This window comes from Mustela nivalis (genome assembly GCF_964662115.1).
Source record: "Mustela nivalis genome assembly, chromosome: X".
Taxonomy (NCBI): domain Eukaryota; kingdom Metazoa; phylum Chordata; class Mammalia; order Carnivora; family Mustelidae; genus Mustela; species Mustela nivalis.
This window is the reverse complement of record NC_139040.1, coordinates 74999649-75014563: the sequence shown is the minus strand read 5'-3', so window position 1 is coordinate 75014563 and position 14915 is coordinate 74999649. Positions and strand designations below refer to the sequence as shown.

General features: G+C 51.7%; 1 protein-coding gene across 1 annotated transcript; it reads left to right on the top strand.

The window, feature by feature from the left end:
- Positions 1 to 558: 558 nt before the first annotated feature.
- LOC309855913 (uncharacterized protein) lies at positions 559 to 14385 on the top strand (the record flags this gene model as incomplete). Its single annotated transcript, XM_082716522.1, has 6 exons — positions 559 to 571; positions 1128 to 1793; positions 2366 to 2559; positions 11765 to 11827; positions 12773 to 12895; positions 14336 to 14385. The coding sequence occupies 3 exons, from the start codon at positions 559 to 561 to the stop codon at positions 2392 to 2394; spliced, it is 708 nt and encodes a 235-aa protein (XP_082572648.1). The 3' UTR covers positions 2395 to 2559; positions 11765 to 11827; positions 12773 to 12895; positions 14336 to 14385.
- Between the last annotated feature and the right edge of the window lie 530 nt (positions 14386 to 14915).

The window sequence follows — 14915 nt, the reverse complement described above, 5'->3', positions numbered from 1 at the left end:
TGGTGGTCCCAACATCTTCACCCTTTATGCATCTGCATCCTTTATGCATGAAATAGCAATATGTCTTTCCCTTTCATGTAATCCTTATTTAGTTAATACCCAGTAGGATTTGCAAGCCCTTCACATCTCTGTGGATTTATTTTATTTCAGAGTGCAAGTGACTTTATGGCCCAATTACCATCATTGTGACTTATTGCATTATTGTGGGAGGGAGAGAGGAGCAAGAAACGTCTGATCATATGTATCGTCATCAACGGAATGAGTGCCACGCACTCCTGGCCAAGGCAGAGGGATGGATGAAACCTTTCTGATCTATTGTTTATCAGAACACTGAAGCCTGGGTGATTGTGCTGTATTTTAACAGACAAGTGTGTCAAATGTATGGGTGAAGATGTTGCAATGGTGGTGTTAGAGTAATTAATATTTGGAAGGTAATGAATATTTTGAGTTTAAAGATGTCAAAGGTCAAAGACGGGAGGAATGACTAAGATCGGATGTTGACCCCCTCAAATTACAGGGGTATTTGAAGCGAAACTGAGTCACCACCTTACCCCAGGAATGAACCGGCAAGGCGGGCTCCTTATTAGAGCAAGGCTCCAGGAAGCCAGATAGCCCTTGTGCTTGCAAGAGCTCAAGGCACAGCCGGCTGTGGAGCACGGAAGTAGCAGCAGCCACAGCAGCCGCGGGAATCGTGACCCTCGGGCCAGGCGCCTACCTGGAATTTCTGCAGCGCCTGGTTCAGAACCACAGGGGCGGACAGCTCCCCGCCGCCACTGGCGCTGACTGCGGAAGGGGACCAAGAGCGCAGGCTTCACGCTCCGTGAGCCGACTCCGGTGGCGGGAAGACCGGATGCGTCCCCCCCAACCCCCGACACCCACTCGGTTCCTCCCTCCCCCCTGCGGGGCCGCGCGGGGCCTGCGGGAGGCCGTCCCGGGCCACACGTCCCGCAGGCGAGGAAGCCACCGGCCGCCCTCCCCGTTGCCGCCGCCGCTGCTCTCCTCGCCCCGCTCGCCCGAGGGGTGTGGGGCGTGCCCCGCGCGGGCCCGCCCCGGCCTGCTCCCCATTGGCCGGCGGGCCGGAGGTGCGAGGAGGCGGGGTCCGTCTCTGGCTGCTCGCGCCCGGGAAGGTCGGCCAGGGAGCGCGGGGTGCTGCGGGAGGGCGCGCGGGGACAGCGGGCGCCGAGGAGACGCATCGGCGCCGGTGGCGGCGGTAGCGGCGGCGCCTGGGCCCGGCCGCAGCCCCTGCCTCCCGCCCGCGCGCCCAGCGTCCCGCCGGGGCCTGCAGCCTGCGGCGCCCGAGCTCCCAGGGCGCTTCCTTCGGCGCTGGGCCCGAGGCGACCAAGACGGCGGGGCGGCGGGCACTGTGCTGCGGGCTGCGCTGGTGGGGGGCGGCGGGCCGCGGCTCAGGCCGGGGCCCGGCGCGTGCGCCTGGGAGGCGCTGTGGGGAGCGGGCGCGTGGGCGGTGGCCGGGGCCATGGCCGAGGTCGGCGGGAGCGCGCGGAGGAGGGCGCCCGAGCTGCTCAAGGGGGCCCGCGCGCGCTACGAGAGCCTGCACATCTGGGACGACGTGTTGGGCGAGTCCGGCCCGGACAGCGGCGGGAACCCCTTCTACAGCACGTCCGCCACCTCGCGCTCCTCCTCGGCCGCCTCCTCAGACGACGAACACGAGCGCCCCGGCCCCCCGCCGCCTCCCGGCGCCCCCAAAGCGCAGGAGTCCGACGAGGACGAGGCCAGCGCGGGTTGGAGTGCCACGCTGCGGGACCGCCCGCCCTCGCGCTTCGAGGACACTGGCGGTAAGGCGCGGCCCGCGGGTGCGGCCTGGGGAGGCGTGAGCGCGGCCCGGGAGAACCCCAGACGCTCCGCAGGCCGACTGCTCGAGGGCGGCTTTTCGCGTCAGCACACAGATGGGGCCCCCGGCAGCCGGGATTTGAAGTGAGAATCAATCTGGTTGCGTGGTGGTGGTTGGTGGGGGCCGCTCCGACTTCCCCGCGGATGGAGAGGATGAGGCGGAGGCCCAGGCGGCACCCTGCCGCTGGCAAGGACGGGGGGGGGGGCTTCCCTCCCTTGCTGGGAGTGTCCAACCCAGTCACACCTGTGGGGTTGCTCGTTAGGGGTGCGTTTGAGTTAGCCCGGTGCAGCTTGTGTGTGTGTGTGTGTGTGTGTGTGTGTCTGTGTGTGTGTCTGTGTGTGTGTTGCGGGTGGGGGGTGCGTAAATCGTTTTGTGTGGATGGCCCCAGAGCAGCGTTACCCAGGTGCCAGGGGTGGGGCAGCCAGCCTTTGGAGGGAGGCCCAGTGCGAGCCGGGACGTCTTCACTGGCTCGTGTTTTCTCCAGTGAATCTGACCAACTTTGTCCATGCCTTTCAGGATCACTTGCTCAGAGCAGAGAAGAGTGAGAGGACCAGTTAGCAGCGTTAAGCTGTCTGCTCTCGCTCCAGAAGACACTTGTGTGTTCTGCTTACCGACATGGTCATGGTCAAGCGCCTGATATCTGGAGGTCGCAGGCCTGCTAGCAGTTGTGGCTGCTTGAAGTGCTCCTTTACTGCCTTCTTTTTGGGAAGGTAATTCTGACATGTCTCTGCTTAGTCTGCAGAAGCTCTGCAGCCTCTGCCCTCTGGGAGAGGTGGAGACCAGCCAGCAGTCCCACCTGTCCCCTGATGCTTTCTGTTCCTTGCTCGACAGCCTACTGTGGCAGGCCCTTGTTTCTGCACACCATTTTCTTGTGTTGAAGAGTGTGCAACCAGTGTTGTGGAGGACCAGGGAGTGGCCATACTGGACCCAATGCCGCTCTCCCTGTGGCTCTCCATGATTGTTGTTCAACCATAGGAGGGCAGGCCAAAGGGAACCCTGGCTGGTGCCTGGGCTTATATCTGGACCTTGTGCCACAGCCTGCTGGTAGGCTGATTGGGTTGGCTGGACTCTCTCAGCAGGGAGTGGTCTGCAGACCTTCCACGGACAGGCTGCAGTGTGGACACCCTGAGCTACAGCTGGGCTTGTAGGGTCCGAGTCAACTGTGCTGTGTTTTGGAATGGGTGAATTTAACATATTCTCATTTAGGCTTCAGTTCAGAGTTTCGGAATTTTGAAAGTCACATCACCCTGCATAATCCTATTAAACCCCATACATTTCCCAGAATGTCATAAAGGTTTCCAGCCCCAGATGGCTGTTTTCCATTCAATTAGCTCTTTAAGAATTGTACGTACCCAGAACTCTGGTTTGGCAGACTTGATGCTGTGAGTGCTGTGATCCAGTTTTTGATCTTGGAGCAAGAGAGACATGTCCTCTTGTTTCCCTCCCTTTCTAGGGGAATCGTGTTAGCTTAAGCCTGGTTATGACTAAGAGCCATGAGTGTTGGTCTAAGAAGGATGAGCGCACCTAAATACATTTTCAAGCAATATTATGTTTCTCAGTAACCTATACTTGGGAGAAATTCTGCATCAGAGCAATTTAATCTAGCCACTGTGGCACTTAAATGGTCATGAAGTTCAGGATCATTTGTCATTTAGCATCAGGTTCAAATTCTGCTTCCTTTGGATGTGCACTGAGCTCACATCTGGACCCGAGAATCACAGGCAGGCAGGTGCTTTAACCAAAGACATTTAGTGGTTATTGGATGGTATTTATACCCAATTTTGTTTTCCAGTTTTTTGTGGAAGCTTGCTTTTAAAATACAGCCCTAATGAAGAATTTCCTTTTCTTCTTGAAACAGTCTTTCCCTGTGGGAAATTCGGGGTGGTGGCGTAAGGGTGAGGTGGATGGTTTATTAAACGAGTTCAGATGGCCTGGAACAATGGGATATGATTTATGGGGCCTGGAAATAGATGCCGGGCAGAGAAAACCCTTGTGCCCCGCAGTAGGGGGAAAGAGATGGACAGGTTTGTTAAGAGTGAGAGCTGCACATTGGCCAGTCTGAGAGCAGAGAGGCTCAGGCTCTGAGGTTTATTAAAGTGTCAAATATAACCCCACTTTTCAAGGAAGGCAGCTTGGGCCTGTCTTCCATCTTTGTTCCCTGGTTCACTGACATACGTCAGCGGGCCGGTGGAGTAGGAAAGGGTGGCAAACAGGATGGTGGCATTTGGATCTGTGATCAACCCTCGAATAGGAAAATCTGTAGCAGAAATGGCTGTTGATGCTAGAAGCAGATGAGGAAAGCAAAGGACTTAGGGAACAGGTTTCCTGCCTGCCTTCTGCTGCAAAAGCGTGTGTGTGTGTGTGTGTGTGTGTGTGTGTGTGTGTAGATAAGTGAATGTGTAATAAGTGAATGTGTATGTGTGCATAGGTGTCTTACACATAAATATGTATTGCTTGTGCTGGCTTGGGCTGGTTGGGGATTTTGGTTTTGGTTTTAAATTAGAGATCACAGGTGCTGTCTGGGAGTCCCGCTGATGCCCTAGTGTCCCTGCACCAGAGAGAGGCATCGGCACTGGGCACCCCTGAGCTTGGATCTGCATCTGGAGTGCAGTAGGGAGGCACCTGGTGCCCAGCCGAGGGGAGGAGGGCAGGGAGGCAGAGGTGTTTCTGTGGTTCAGGTTGAGACTAGTCTGCGAACAGCTCTTCTCGTCTTCCAGTCTTCCCAGATTCTTCCTTCTGTTCTGTCCACGCATTTAGCTTCCTGGATCAGGTGCTCCAGAAGTGCAGCCAGCAGATAGGAGTGGAGGTACCCTCTCCCTCTCCTGCTTCCCTCTCCTCCCTGGGTTCTGGTTGTGCCTGGAGATATGGGCCCCCTTGAGGTGATTTAAATACAAAGACCAGGGGCACCTGGGTGGCTCGGTGGGTTAGGGCCTCTGCCTTTGGCTCGGGTCATGGTCCCAGGGTCCTGGGATCGAGCCCCGCATCGGGCTCTCTGCTCAGCGGGGAGCCTGCTTCCTCCTCTCTCTCTCTCTCTCAGCCTGCTTCTCTGCCTGCTTGTGATCTCTGTCAAATAAATAAATAAAATCAAGAAAAAAAATAAATAAATATGAAGACCATGCTTGCCCGGCTGCCTCTTAAACCCTGTCTGAAGGGAGGGTCAGCCTGGAAGCTGGAGATGCGTGCTGGGACCCCAGGGTCCAGAAACTTCTCCTGATCAGACTTACAGCTCTCCCTCTAAAATAACCCCCTCAAGCTGTCAGCCTCACATGCCCACTGTGTAAATAACTGACAAAGCAGGCGGGCTCACTCCTTGGAAGCAGCAAGAAATTCAGGACCCGCTGCTTTCTGGGCTTCTGCCCTTTTCATTTCTCATTCCAAGCAGTCTTGTGACTCGTTCCCTCTGAGGAGGCAAAGGAACAGGCAGATTCCCAGATGCTCAGGGGCCCCTCTGTGTTTGGCTTTGTCAGTGGTTCCTTTGCCTTGGCTGGTTGGATTCTGAGCTGTTTGCTTTTTCTCTTAGAGGGACATCCTAAGAGTGTTTTCTCTGTGTACCATGTCAGCAACCCTCGGTAATCATTCAGCAGGGAGGTGTGACCTTGAGAAGCTGAAGACGACCATAGGGCTTTGGAAATTACCACGGTTAAATGTTTTATCTTAAGGTTTGTTGTTGGTTTACTTGGCTTAAAGTTTTTTTTTAACTGAGAAGTAAGAGGAGAAACATCTTAAAGCTAAAGTTAAATGTATACGCTCGTAATGGTTTTGTGAGCTGAGGTACCTGGGCCCTCGTCATTTGTGTCCACAGTGAGCCCTTGCTCCCAGCTTTAGCTGGCATTCGGTGGCTCTGGGAGGAGCTGGGCGTCTGGGCGAGCGACAGGGTATGCCTTATGCAGTGCTCCCTAATAGTCAGCCACGTACCCCTACCACACAGAATTCAGAGAAGGGAGCTTCCTGGAGGGAGGTGGTGTTCAGGCTGTGGGCATGACGGTGACCACAGCCAGCGGGCCCCAGTCATAGCGTTCCGTTTCATAACCATGCCAAACCTTTGCGAGTACTCTGAGAGAGCCACGATCACCTCCACTTCACAGAGAAACATGGTTTTGTCTGAGGCAATGAGATTACTTGGGGAAGTGGCAGCCTTCTCTCTCGAGAGACTTAATTAATCAGGGAAGGTCGTGCCTTTTTAGTTTTTTTTTTTTTTCTTTACAGCATCTGAAAACTTTTGCTGTCAGAAATACTTTCGTATTTTTACAGGGAATTGCTTGTAACTTTTTCTCAGGGCGTACGCAGTTCAGTGAGGTCTAATGCATGTATGGATTTGGATTTGTGTAACCAATCTGCACAGTCGGATAAGAGACAGAAAATCTGGAATGTTATCTCTTTATTTAATCTGTCTCAGCCACTGTGATGAGCATCAATAGAGCGCTTCTGCAGGCAGCAGGGCTCTGAATCCATGGGGAATTAGGGGTTGTGTGGGGTCTGGTACTCAGTTTGATTTTATTGATTTTATTTTTTTTTAAAGATTTTATTTATTTTATTTGACAGATAGAGATCACAAGTAGGCAGAGAGGCAGGCAGAAAGAGGGACGAGGAAGCAGACTCCCTGCTGAGCAGAGAGCCCGATGCGGGGCTCGATTCCAGGACCCTGGGTCCATGACCTGAGCCGAAGGCAGAGGCTTTAACCCACTGAACCACCCAGGCGCCCCTGGTACTCAGTTTTAGAGTTGAAAAATCACCTTTATTTTTAAGAAGTGTGATTGTGTATTTTTTTCTTATTAATAAGTAATATACGTACATTTTAGGGAAAAAATGATAAAATTTTAAGAAATCCCATAACCCCTCATGACCTTAGCTAATCATAGTTAATCATATTGAGTATATTCTTCATATATCTTAGGTGTCACCTTGTTGGGTGACCTGCTCTTTAATTGTAATTAATATATTGTAGTCATTTTCCATTTACATTTTTAAATGTCGATTTTAATGAGTCCGCGGTATCACACAGTTTCCTCTGGGTCGGTGTTGTTGCTGCCTACCTCTTGTATTTGTTCTGCTATGATAAATATTCTTGAAACCTAAGTCTGTGTGCACATCTGTAGCACAATCCTTAGCAGAAAATAACCGAAGCAGAATTGAATCAAGGACCCACTGTAAGGTTTTTGGTGTCTGTGGTGAAATAGGTCTCCAGAAACATATCTACAGTGCTCCTGCAGGCTGTGCACCGAAATCCTTAGAAAGTCATGCTCGGAGGACCTGCTCCAGTGTGTGATTCCTGCCCGCTGGGGCTCTTAGAGGACCGTTGCCTTTGGTAAAGCTTGCTGAGGTGTAATACACACACACAGCACATGAGTCCTAGCATGCGGCACGCTGTGTGTAACTACTACCCAGATGAGGATCAGGAATGTTCTGAGAACACCAGAGGTTCCGTCCTGCTCCTTCCCAGTCAGTCACTCCCTGCCCCCTGCTTCTCTTCGATCACCAGCGATCAAGTTTGCCTGTTACCTTGCTCTGGTGGTTTGGTTCCTCAGGACATCTGTGGATTTCTTCTTGTTGTCGCATATGTGGCATCTTAAATTTCGTCACCGTATGTTGTCTTCCATCACGTAGGTACTGTAGTCAGTTATCCATTCTCCCGTTAATGGTCTTTTACATGGCGTCCAGTTTGGGGCTTCTGAGGATAAGCTGCTTCAGACATTCTTGTGGTTTTGGCGGACAGATACATTTCCCTTGAGCATGTAAACCTAGGAAAAGGTTTGCCAGGTCCTAGATTAGAAGCGGGTCTCCCCCTCTACACTGTCGACCTCGTGGACTGGGTGATGTTTTCCTGAGGCCTGTCTTGTGCATGGCCAGATGTTGGCCACCTCCATTTGGCCTCTCCCCACCAAATGCCCAGTGGCGCCCTTTCCTCCAATTACATCAACCAAACGTTTCTCCAGGCATTGCCATATGTCCCCTGGGGAGCCAAATCACCTGCAGCTGAGAACAACTGCTTAATTTTTTTTTAATTTATTTTAAATTTATTTTTTGAAAAGATTTTATTTATTTATTTGAGAGGGAGGGGAGAGGCAGAGGGAGAGGGAGAAGCCAACTCCCTGTTGAGTAGGGAGCCTGGCGCAGGGCTGGATCCCATGACCTTAGGATCATGACCTGAGCCGAAGGCAGATGCTTCACCAACTGAGCCCCCTGGTGCTCTGAGAACCCCTGCTTCAGTACATGCTGCCACACTGTGTTCCAGTTCATCCAGCTGCCAGCGATGTGCAGGACATGCCATGTGTTAATTCAGCAACATATTGAACCCTGCTGGGATAAAATGATGAGTGAGACCTCTCTCCTGGGGTCCAACAGGAGAGACAAAGTAAAGACAAGGAGAAAGAGCCTCTGGGAAGCAGTGGGATCAACGTTAACAGGGATTTATATGGAATTCTGGGGAGGGTCACCTGGTCCAGCGGGGTTGGGGAGGAGGTGGCCCCTCTGATGGAGGTGGCCCCCTGAGCTGCTTCTGGAAGCAGAGATAATGATTACTCAGGTGAAGAGGAAGGAACAGGGCATCTCCAACTTGGGCAAAGGCCAGGAGGAGAGAGAAGGTATGCCACTCTGCCCAGGGGCGGACCCACCCTTTTCCTATCCTGAGCATCCCGACCCGAGGCCTTATTTACGAAAATGTCCTGAAACGCGACATGATGTCATTGTTACCACAGCACAAGTAACTGTAGCTGGGATCCAAGGTCCCATGTTCAGGTGCAGATACAGATGTTTCCGGCGTTTTCTGGCGCCCACGGGGAGGGGAATGTGGTCGGCTCAGTGAGATCTATGAACTTAGGATGAAATCTCTGGAGAAGCCCTGAGCTCTGCCCTCGAAAGAAGGAAGAGGGAAAGGGAAAAACTCAACTTATGTTGGCGGAAAGAGGCACGGTATTGTCTCAGGGTGGGAGGGATGTCGTACTAAAAGGATAACAGGCTCCGAAAACACCCTGTACTGTGATGTTCCGCCCCTACTGGCACGTGGTGCAGAGAGCCCCTCTCCCCTTTTTGAGTTTCAGAAAAAACTTATTACAAAAGTAGGAACCCCGGGCCATAGTTAGCTGTGTGTTTAATAAGCCACTTTACTAAAAAGTTTAGAACTGCAAATCTTTACACTCTCACTGCAACAGACTCACTCCTTGGCCAGGATATTGGAAACTTCATCTGCTTCCATTTCCAGCTTCTAGGCTCGTGGACACCCCCACCCCATCCCCATTTCTTCTGTGGAAGAGGAGCGATCTTTTACAAATATAGGCTAATCTGATGATTCCCCGCTTAAACCTTCATGTAGCTTCTGGCTGAAACCAAAGGGAATTTCAGAGTCCTTCACAAGGCCTCCAATGCCGACAGCTGCTCCGCAGCCTTCCTTTCCAGTGCCCCTTAGTCCCCTGTCCTGCCGTCTGCACATAATCTATTCATTTCCGCCTTCATACCTATGGGGCCCATACCTGAAATGTTCTTCATGGCAGGCTCTGCTTGTTAGTTTGGTCTTGATTCAGATGTCACTGCCTTACCCCATCCCTCTTTGCTGCCACATTTCCTAATATGTTTCCCTTGTGGGATGAGATGCTGGATGTCTTGGTCACAGTTAGGACATGGTGAGTCCTCTGTGTTTGTTGAATAAAGGAACTAACAGAAGACCAGATGAACACACAGCTAGATTGTTAAAAATGAGGATGGAATCAGCACCAATGGAGAAATGTCTAAACCTTTTCTACATCCCAAATAGTGGAAGAGAGGTTGGACCACTCTTGAGGGAACGGATTCCCTACTAGGAAGGCAGCAAAGCAAGTCTGGGATGTATTTTACAGGTTTTCTGTCCTGCATAGAAAATTGAACTTGGCCTCGGAGGAACTCTACAACCTTGGGCTTCTGCGGCCTGTCCACTTCCTAAGAGCTAGAGACCCCCAGACAGGAGACTATTAGAAATCTGAAGGGAAGCCAGCCTCTTGTACCCTTTTATCTGTTTAACAAGTGCTTTTGTGTCCTGTACTATGTGCATATAGTGTTCTAAGAACTTCGTTTTTTTTTAAGATAATTTATTTATATATTAGAGAGAGAGAGGGCAGGAAGTGAAGAGGGAGGGAGAGGGACATGCAGACTCCTCGCTGAGCAAGGAGCCTGACACGGCCCTATCCCAGGACCCTGAGATCGTGACCTGAGCTGAAGTCAGGTGCTTACCCACTGAGCCACCCAGGTGCCTCTAAACACTTTGTAACGTGTGTACTCCTCAAAACAATCTTGTGAGGTATTATTATCCTCATTTTTAGTATAAGGAAACTGAGTCACCGATTGGTCAAGTGATCTCCGGTGAAAGAGTTCCTTTGATTAGGGCTCGAGGAAACCCCATCCTTACGGCGTGAATGTGGAACACAGTATATCTGGTCAGATCTGCTAATTAATGGTATTTCCCTTGTGAGGGGCCCTTGAAGGCCAGTGTCATTCTCCAGATCTGTCTGACCTGCTGCCTCTCTTCCTGGTGGCGGCACCTCGTTACTCAGCACCCTTTGTAGTGAGACGAGGCCACTGCCTGGATTCAGGGTGGTGGAAAATGAGCCCAAGGGTTGGCTCCACTCTCAGGCCTGGCCGCGGGGAGGCCCCTCGGAGCCACACGTCAGGGATGTTGGGGGCCGGCAGGCAAAAGGACCTCATATCGAAATCACCATTTGGAGAAAAGCTGCTCCCGCATCAGCCACAGCTCTCAGGGATTAAAGGCTTGTAGACCATAAATGAACTTCTTCCCCAGTTGGTTCATGGTACATTTGGTGGGGGGTGTTAGAGGAGCTGGGTTTGCAGACACAGACGCTGAAGAAAAGCGGATTCCTCGGGGGAAGTGGATTCAGAGCAGTAGGGCCCACGCGGCATTGCTGCGTGGGGACTTCTGAGGGGCTACGAGGGAAGACAACCCAGAGGATAAAAATCGATTCCCTGTCTCCTTGCTGCGACATTCCCACGGTGATTTGGGGAGCGGCCAGGGAAGGGTGCCGGGAAGCCACGTGCATCCGGCGCTTTGGAGATGGGTGCTGAACTGCACGTCGGTGGTTTGAGGCTGTAGATGGTTTGGAAGGGGCTAGGGGGTCAGTTTATGGCTGGAGAGGACCTGGGGCAGGAGGCCTGGGCTGTGCGTGGGCTCACCCTGTGACTTTGCATCAAGGGGCTCCTTCCCAGGGTTCTGAGGGTCAGGAAAGATGTGCAGGGAAGCCCAGAGCTGCTGGCTCATTCTGGGGAGCTTTATCTTTCTTCCTTTAAACTCCCTCTGTCCCGTGTGGCCAAAATGCTCATGATGGCTTTTGTGCTACTTAGGAGATTCTCAGACCTTTGCAGCAACCAGGAACCTTAAAGAGGGCAAACCCAGGGTACCTATATGAGGCAGGGGAAAGCAGGCGCTGTCTTTGAAGTTGGGAGTGGGAGGGCCCCAGAGCCCCCCACCCCACCCCCAGGGTGCTTCCACACCCCATCCCGCTTCCCAGCAACCCCTCAGTTCCTCATACTCCAATGTGAAGGACCTTTGGCTGGGACCGGGGTCAGGAGGGGAGAGAGGCCTCTGAGAGGCACCCAGTCCTTTTCTGAGATGGTGAAGAGGACACTGATAAGTCAATGAGATTCTGGTGTTTCAAAGCCACCCCAAAGTGTCTATGGCAAAGTGATTAAAAATTGAATTATTTTGGGGCTTCCTGGGTGCCTCAGTTGGTTAAGCATCTGCCTTCAGTTCAGGTCATGGTGTCAGGGTCCTGAGATCGAGCCTCAAATCGGGCTTCCTGTTCAGTGGGAGAGTCTGCTTGTCCCTCTGCTTATGTGCTCTGTCTCAACAAATCACAATTTTTTTTAATTTTAAAGATTTTTATTTTATTATTTTGGATGGAACTGGAATGGGAGGACACCTGTTTCCTTCTTTAGGAAACTGTTACAAAAAGAAGATCATGGATTGGGAGAGAGGATGATTTTGTAGGAAGAAAAAATGTAAATAAGTGTAATTGTTGTCTAAAAGTGGTGACAGTCTTGCTTGTAGATGTTCCTCCTGCATTTTGGGAAGTTGGAGAATCCGTAATACTTTCAATTAAAGTTTTCCTGAGAATCCCCAGCTGACTTTGGGGGTGGGGGGCATTGTCCTTTGTGAAGATTTTGAGCTTCTGTGAGTGAGCAGACCTCCACTCCAGAGTGACATAAAAAGCAATCTGCACCTCCTTCCTGATTTGTCTGTAATGAAACTTGCTTTCCTCAGGTCCCAGCATTCGAGGCATATAAATATGTTCCCTTTCGTTGGCTCTTACTCATACTTCAGCAAGATTTCCCATGTGCTTTCCTTGGATGGCTGGGAAACTGGACCACAATTTATGGCATCTTAGGGGACAGGTACGTAGAATTCCAGTGGGATCCCGGAACAGAACATAATTGGAGATTAGAGACCATTGCGGTGCAAAGCTTTTCTTTGAGATCGAAAGAGGTGCATGTTATGCAAATATTAGCAAGTGTAATTTCACACTGTCTATTGAAAATTTATAGACTCATTATGGTCAAGAAGGCTGGAAGATAAGTAGATTTTGGGAAAGATGCAGGTAAATTCATGGAGGTGGCAAATTACCCCAGGGAAAGTAGAATGGCGAAAGAGTATGGCCCAAACATTTTAAAAAGATTTTATTCATTTATTTGACACACAGAGAGCCAGAAAGCACAAGTGGGGGGAATGGCAGAGGGAGAAGGAGAAGCAGGCTCCCCACTGAGCAGGGAGGCAAGTGTGTGGGACTCGATCCCAGGACCCTGGGATCATGACCTGAGCTGAAGGCAGACACTTAACTGACTGAGCCACCCAGGCGCCCCCTGGCTCCAACTTCCAAAGATGGTGTATGAGATACCTTTGGTGGGAAGGAATGAAGATCAGCAACTGTCCTTGATTCTGCTTCTCAGGAAGGCATTGTGATGTGGTGCCCAGGACTTTGGAGACAGACACACGCTTGGTGCCCTCCGGCTCTGCTGCTAAAGCAACACCTTCCAGAGGGCAGCTGCAGGCACCGGGTGGCGTCACAAAGGGTCAGACCCGGGAGGCACTCAGCCATGTACCCCTTCCACCATCCTGCTGGGGTTAAAAAAAATTACCTATATATAAAAAAAAATGAACCAGAATAGTGGGAATGAATGAAAAATAAAAGTTTTCCTATGAAGTAGTGGTGGTTCTCTTGTAGTACTTTTTTTCTCTCTCTCTCTCTTTTTTTTTTTCTTTCTTGGTTTGTTTTCTGTGGAAGGGGCCTGCCTTGTGGGTTTTCAGTCAATGATGTTCCCTGACTTAAGTCCTCCCACCCCCCTCAAAGGGGTGGGTTCTGAGGAAACTTTTTTTTTTCTAGGCTTTTGTTCTCTGGTGTTTTTTTGTTTGTTCACTTTTTTTTTTCTCACTTTGACCGCTTTTGATGGTTTTTGTAGTTTTAGAGGAAAACAAACCACACCCTGATCTCCCTCTCAGAGAGAAGCCTCAGTCTGGCTGCAGAGCCCAAATAAGTTCCCCCTTGGCCGCTGGCTGAGCAGGTTCCAAGTCGCTGTCCCTGGGGATGGAGGATCTTTTGCTTGTACCCAAAACCAGGGCAGCAGCAGCTTTGGGCACCTCCAGACCGCTAGAGAGGTTCCAAGCAGCAATAGCACACTGAGATTTTCCCACTGGCCCGGGCTGGGAGTGCCTGGTCGTTCTGGGTCTAAGAGCGCCCACCTTGCACGCACCAATTTCAGGGAAGGCAGAGGTTCGCGCGCGGGTCTCAGGCTCTGAGAACAGGGCACAGGTGGGAGAGCACTGGCTGGGCCTTCACACACCTCTCTGGGGGGAGAGTTTGGTGCAGGCTTTGAAACAAGGGCTTGTATCAAAGGGCACCGGCTGGGCCTCTATACCTCTCTCAGGGGAGTATCTCAGGCTCTATAGCAGGACTCTCGCATTCTGCCGCCTGGTGTGGCTCCCATCCCCTCACAGGAAATGGACGCCATGCATTCTCGGGTGCGCTGGCAGCTTAGGGACCAAGAGCTGGTTTCTCAGCCGCACTCTCTCTGCCTCAGCGTCATGGGAGGCTGTCCTGGGACCGAGGACTTAAGCCCCTGTCCCTAGCCGCCCCGATTCCCACAATTTCCCCTGAGATCCTTTGCTCTTTTGGAGTGCTTTCAACCAGTCTCCGAATTAATGCTGGTCCCCAGACGCAGGGCACTCTCGCTCATATTGGGGTATTACTTTCCAACTGGTCGCCTCTGGTAGCTCCCTCCCCCTTTTGTTTATCTTCTGATATCAGTTCGCAGTTCCCACTCCGCTTTACCTACCCACTGGCATCTTCTCCCCCTGTAGAGATCCAGACGTGTATAATTCTGATCTCAGGCGGATTTCATGGGTGACTGGTAGGTAATCAGCTCATTTTGGGGTACAAGTTGAAAAGACGCCTCCTCCTACTTCTGCGCCATTTTGTCCCCCCTCTTAACTTTTTTTTTAATTTTATTTGACAGCACAAGTAGAGGGAGAGGATGAAAGAGAAGCAGGATCTGCACTGAGCAGGGAGCCAGATGCAGGGCTGGATCCCAGGACCCTGGACAGATGCTGCACTGAGGGAGCCACCCAGACACCCTTTTAGACTTAGGATACAGGTAGGAGAAGCAAGCCAGGGGTTCCTTGGCCCAACACTAATGACCATGGCTCAGACAAATCCATCTTCCACTGCAGGCTTCCAGATACTCTGCGAAGGAGAAATTCCCCTTCCTGTCCCTGAATGCTCTGCCAGTTCAAGGCAGATCCATATTTCTGAGGGTTCCTCTTTGGTCATTCTGTCAGGGACAGCCAAGAGGGCTCCAAGCCTTGTGTGGACCCCAGGCCTGGGGATCCCAACCCTGAACTCTTTCCTCTGCCCTTGATGACCCCAGAATAGATCAATTCAGCAACTGTCAATCCATGCCAGGCCAGGGAACAAACACAGCAGTACACAAGATCAACTCGCTTTTGCCCCAGGAGCCTGGATTCCCCAAGGAGGGCTTCACCTGGTCTCTGAAGGGGATTCCGGGGGTTCCAAGATGGCCATGGGTGGAGCCCACC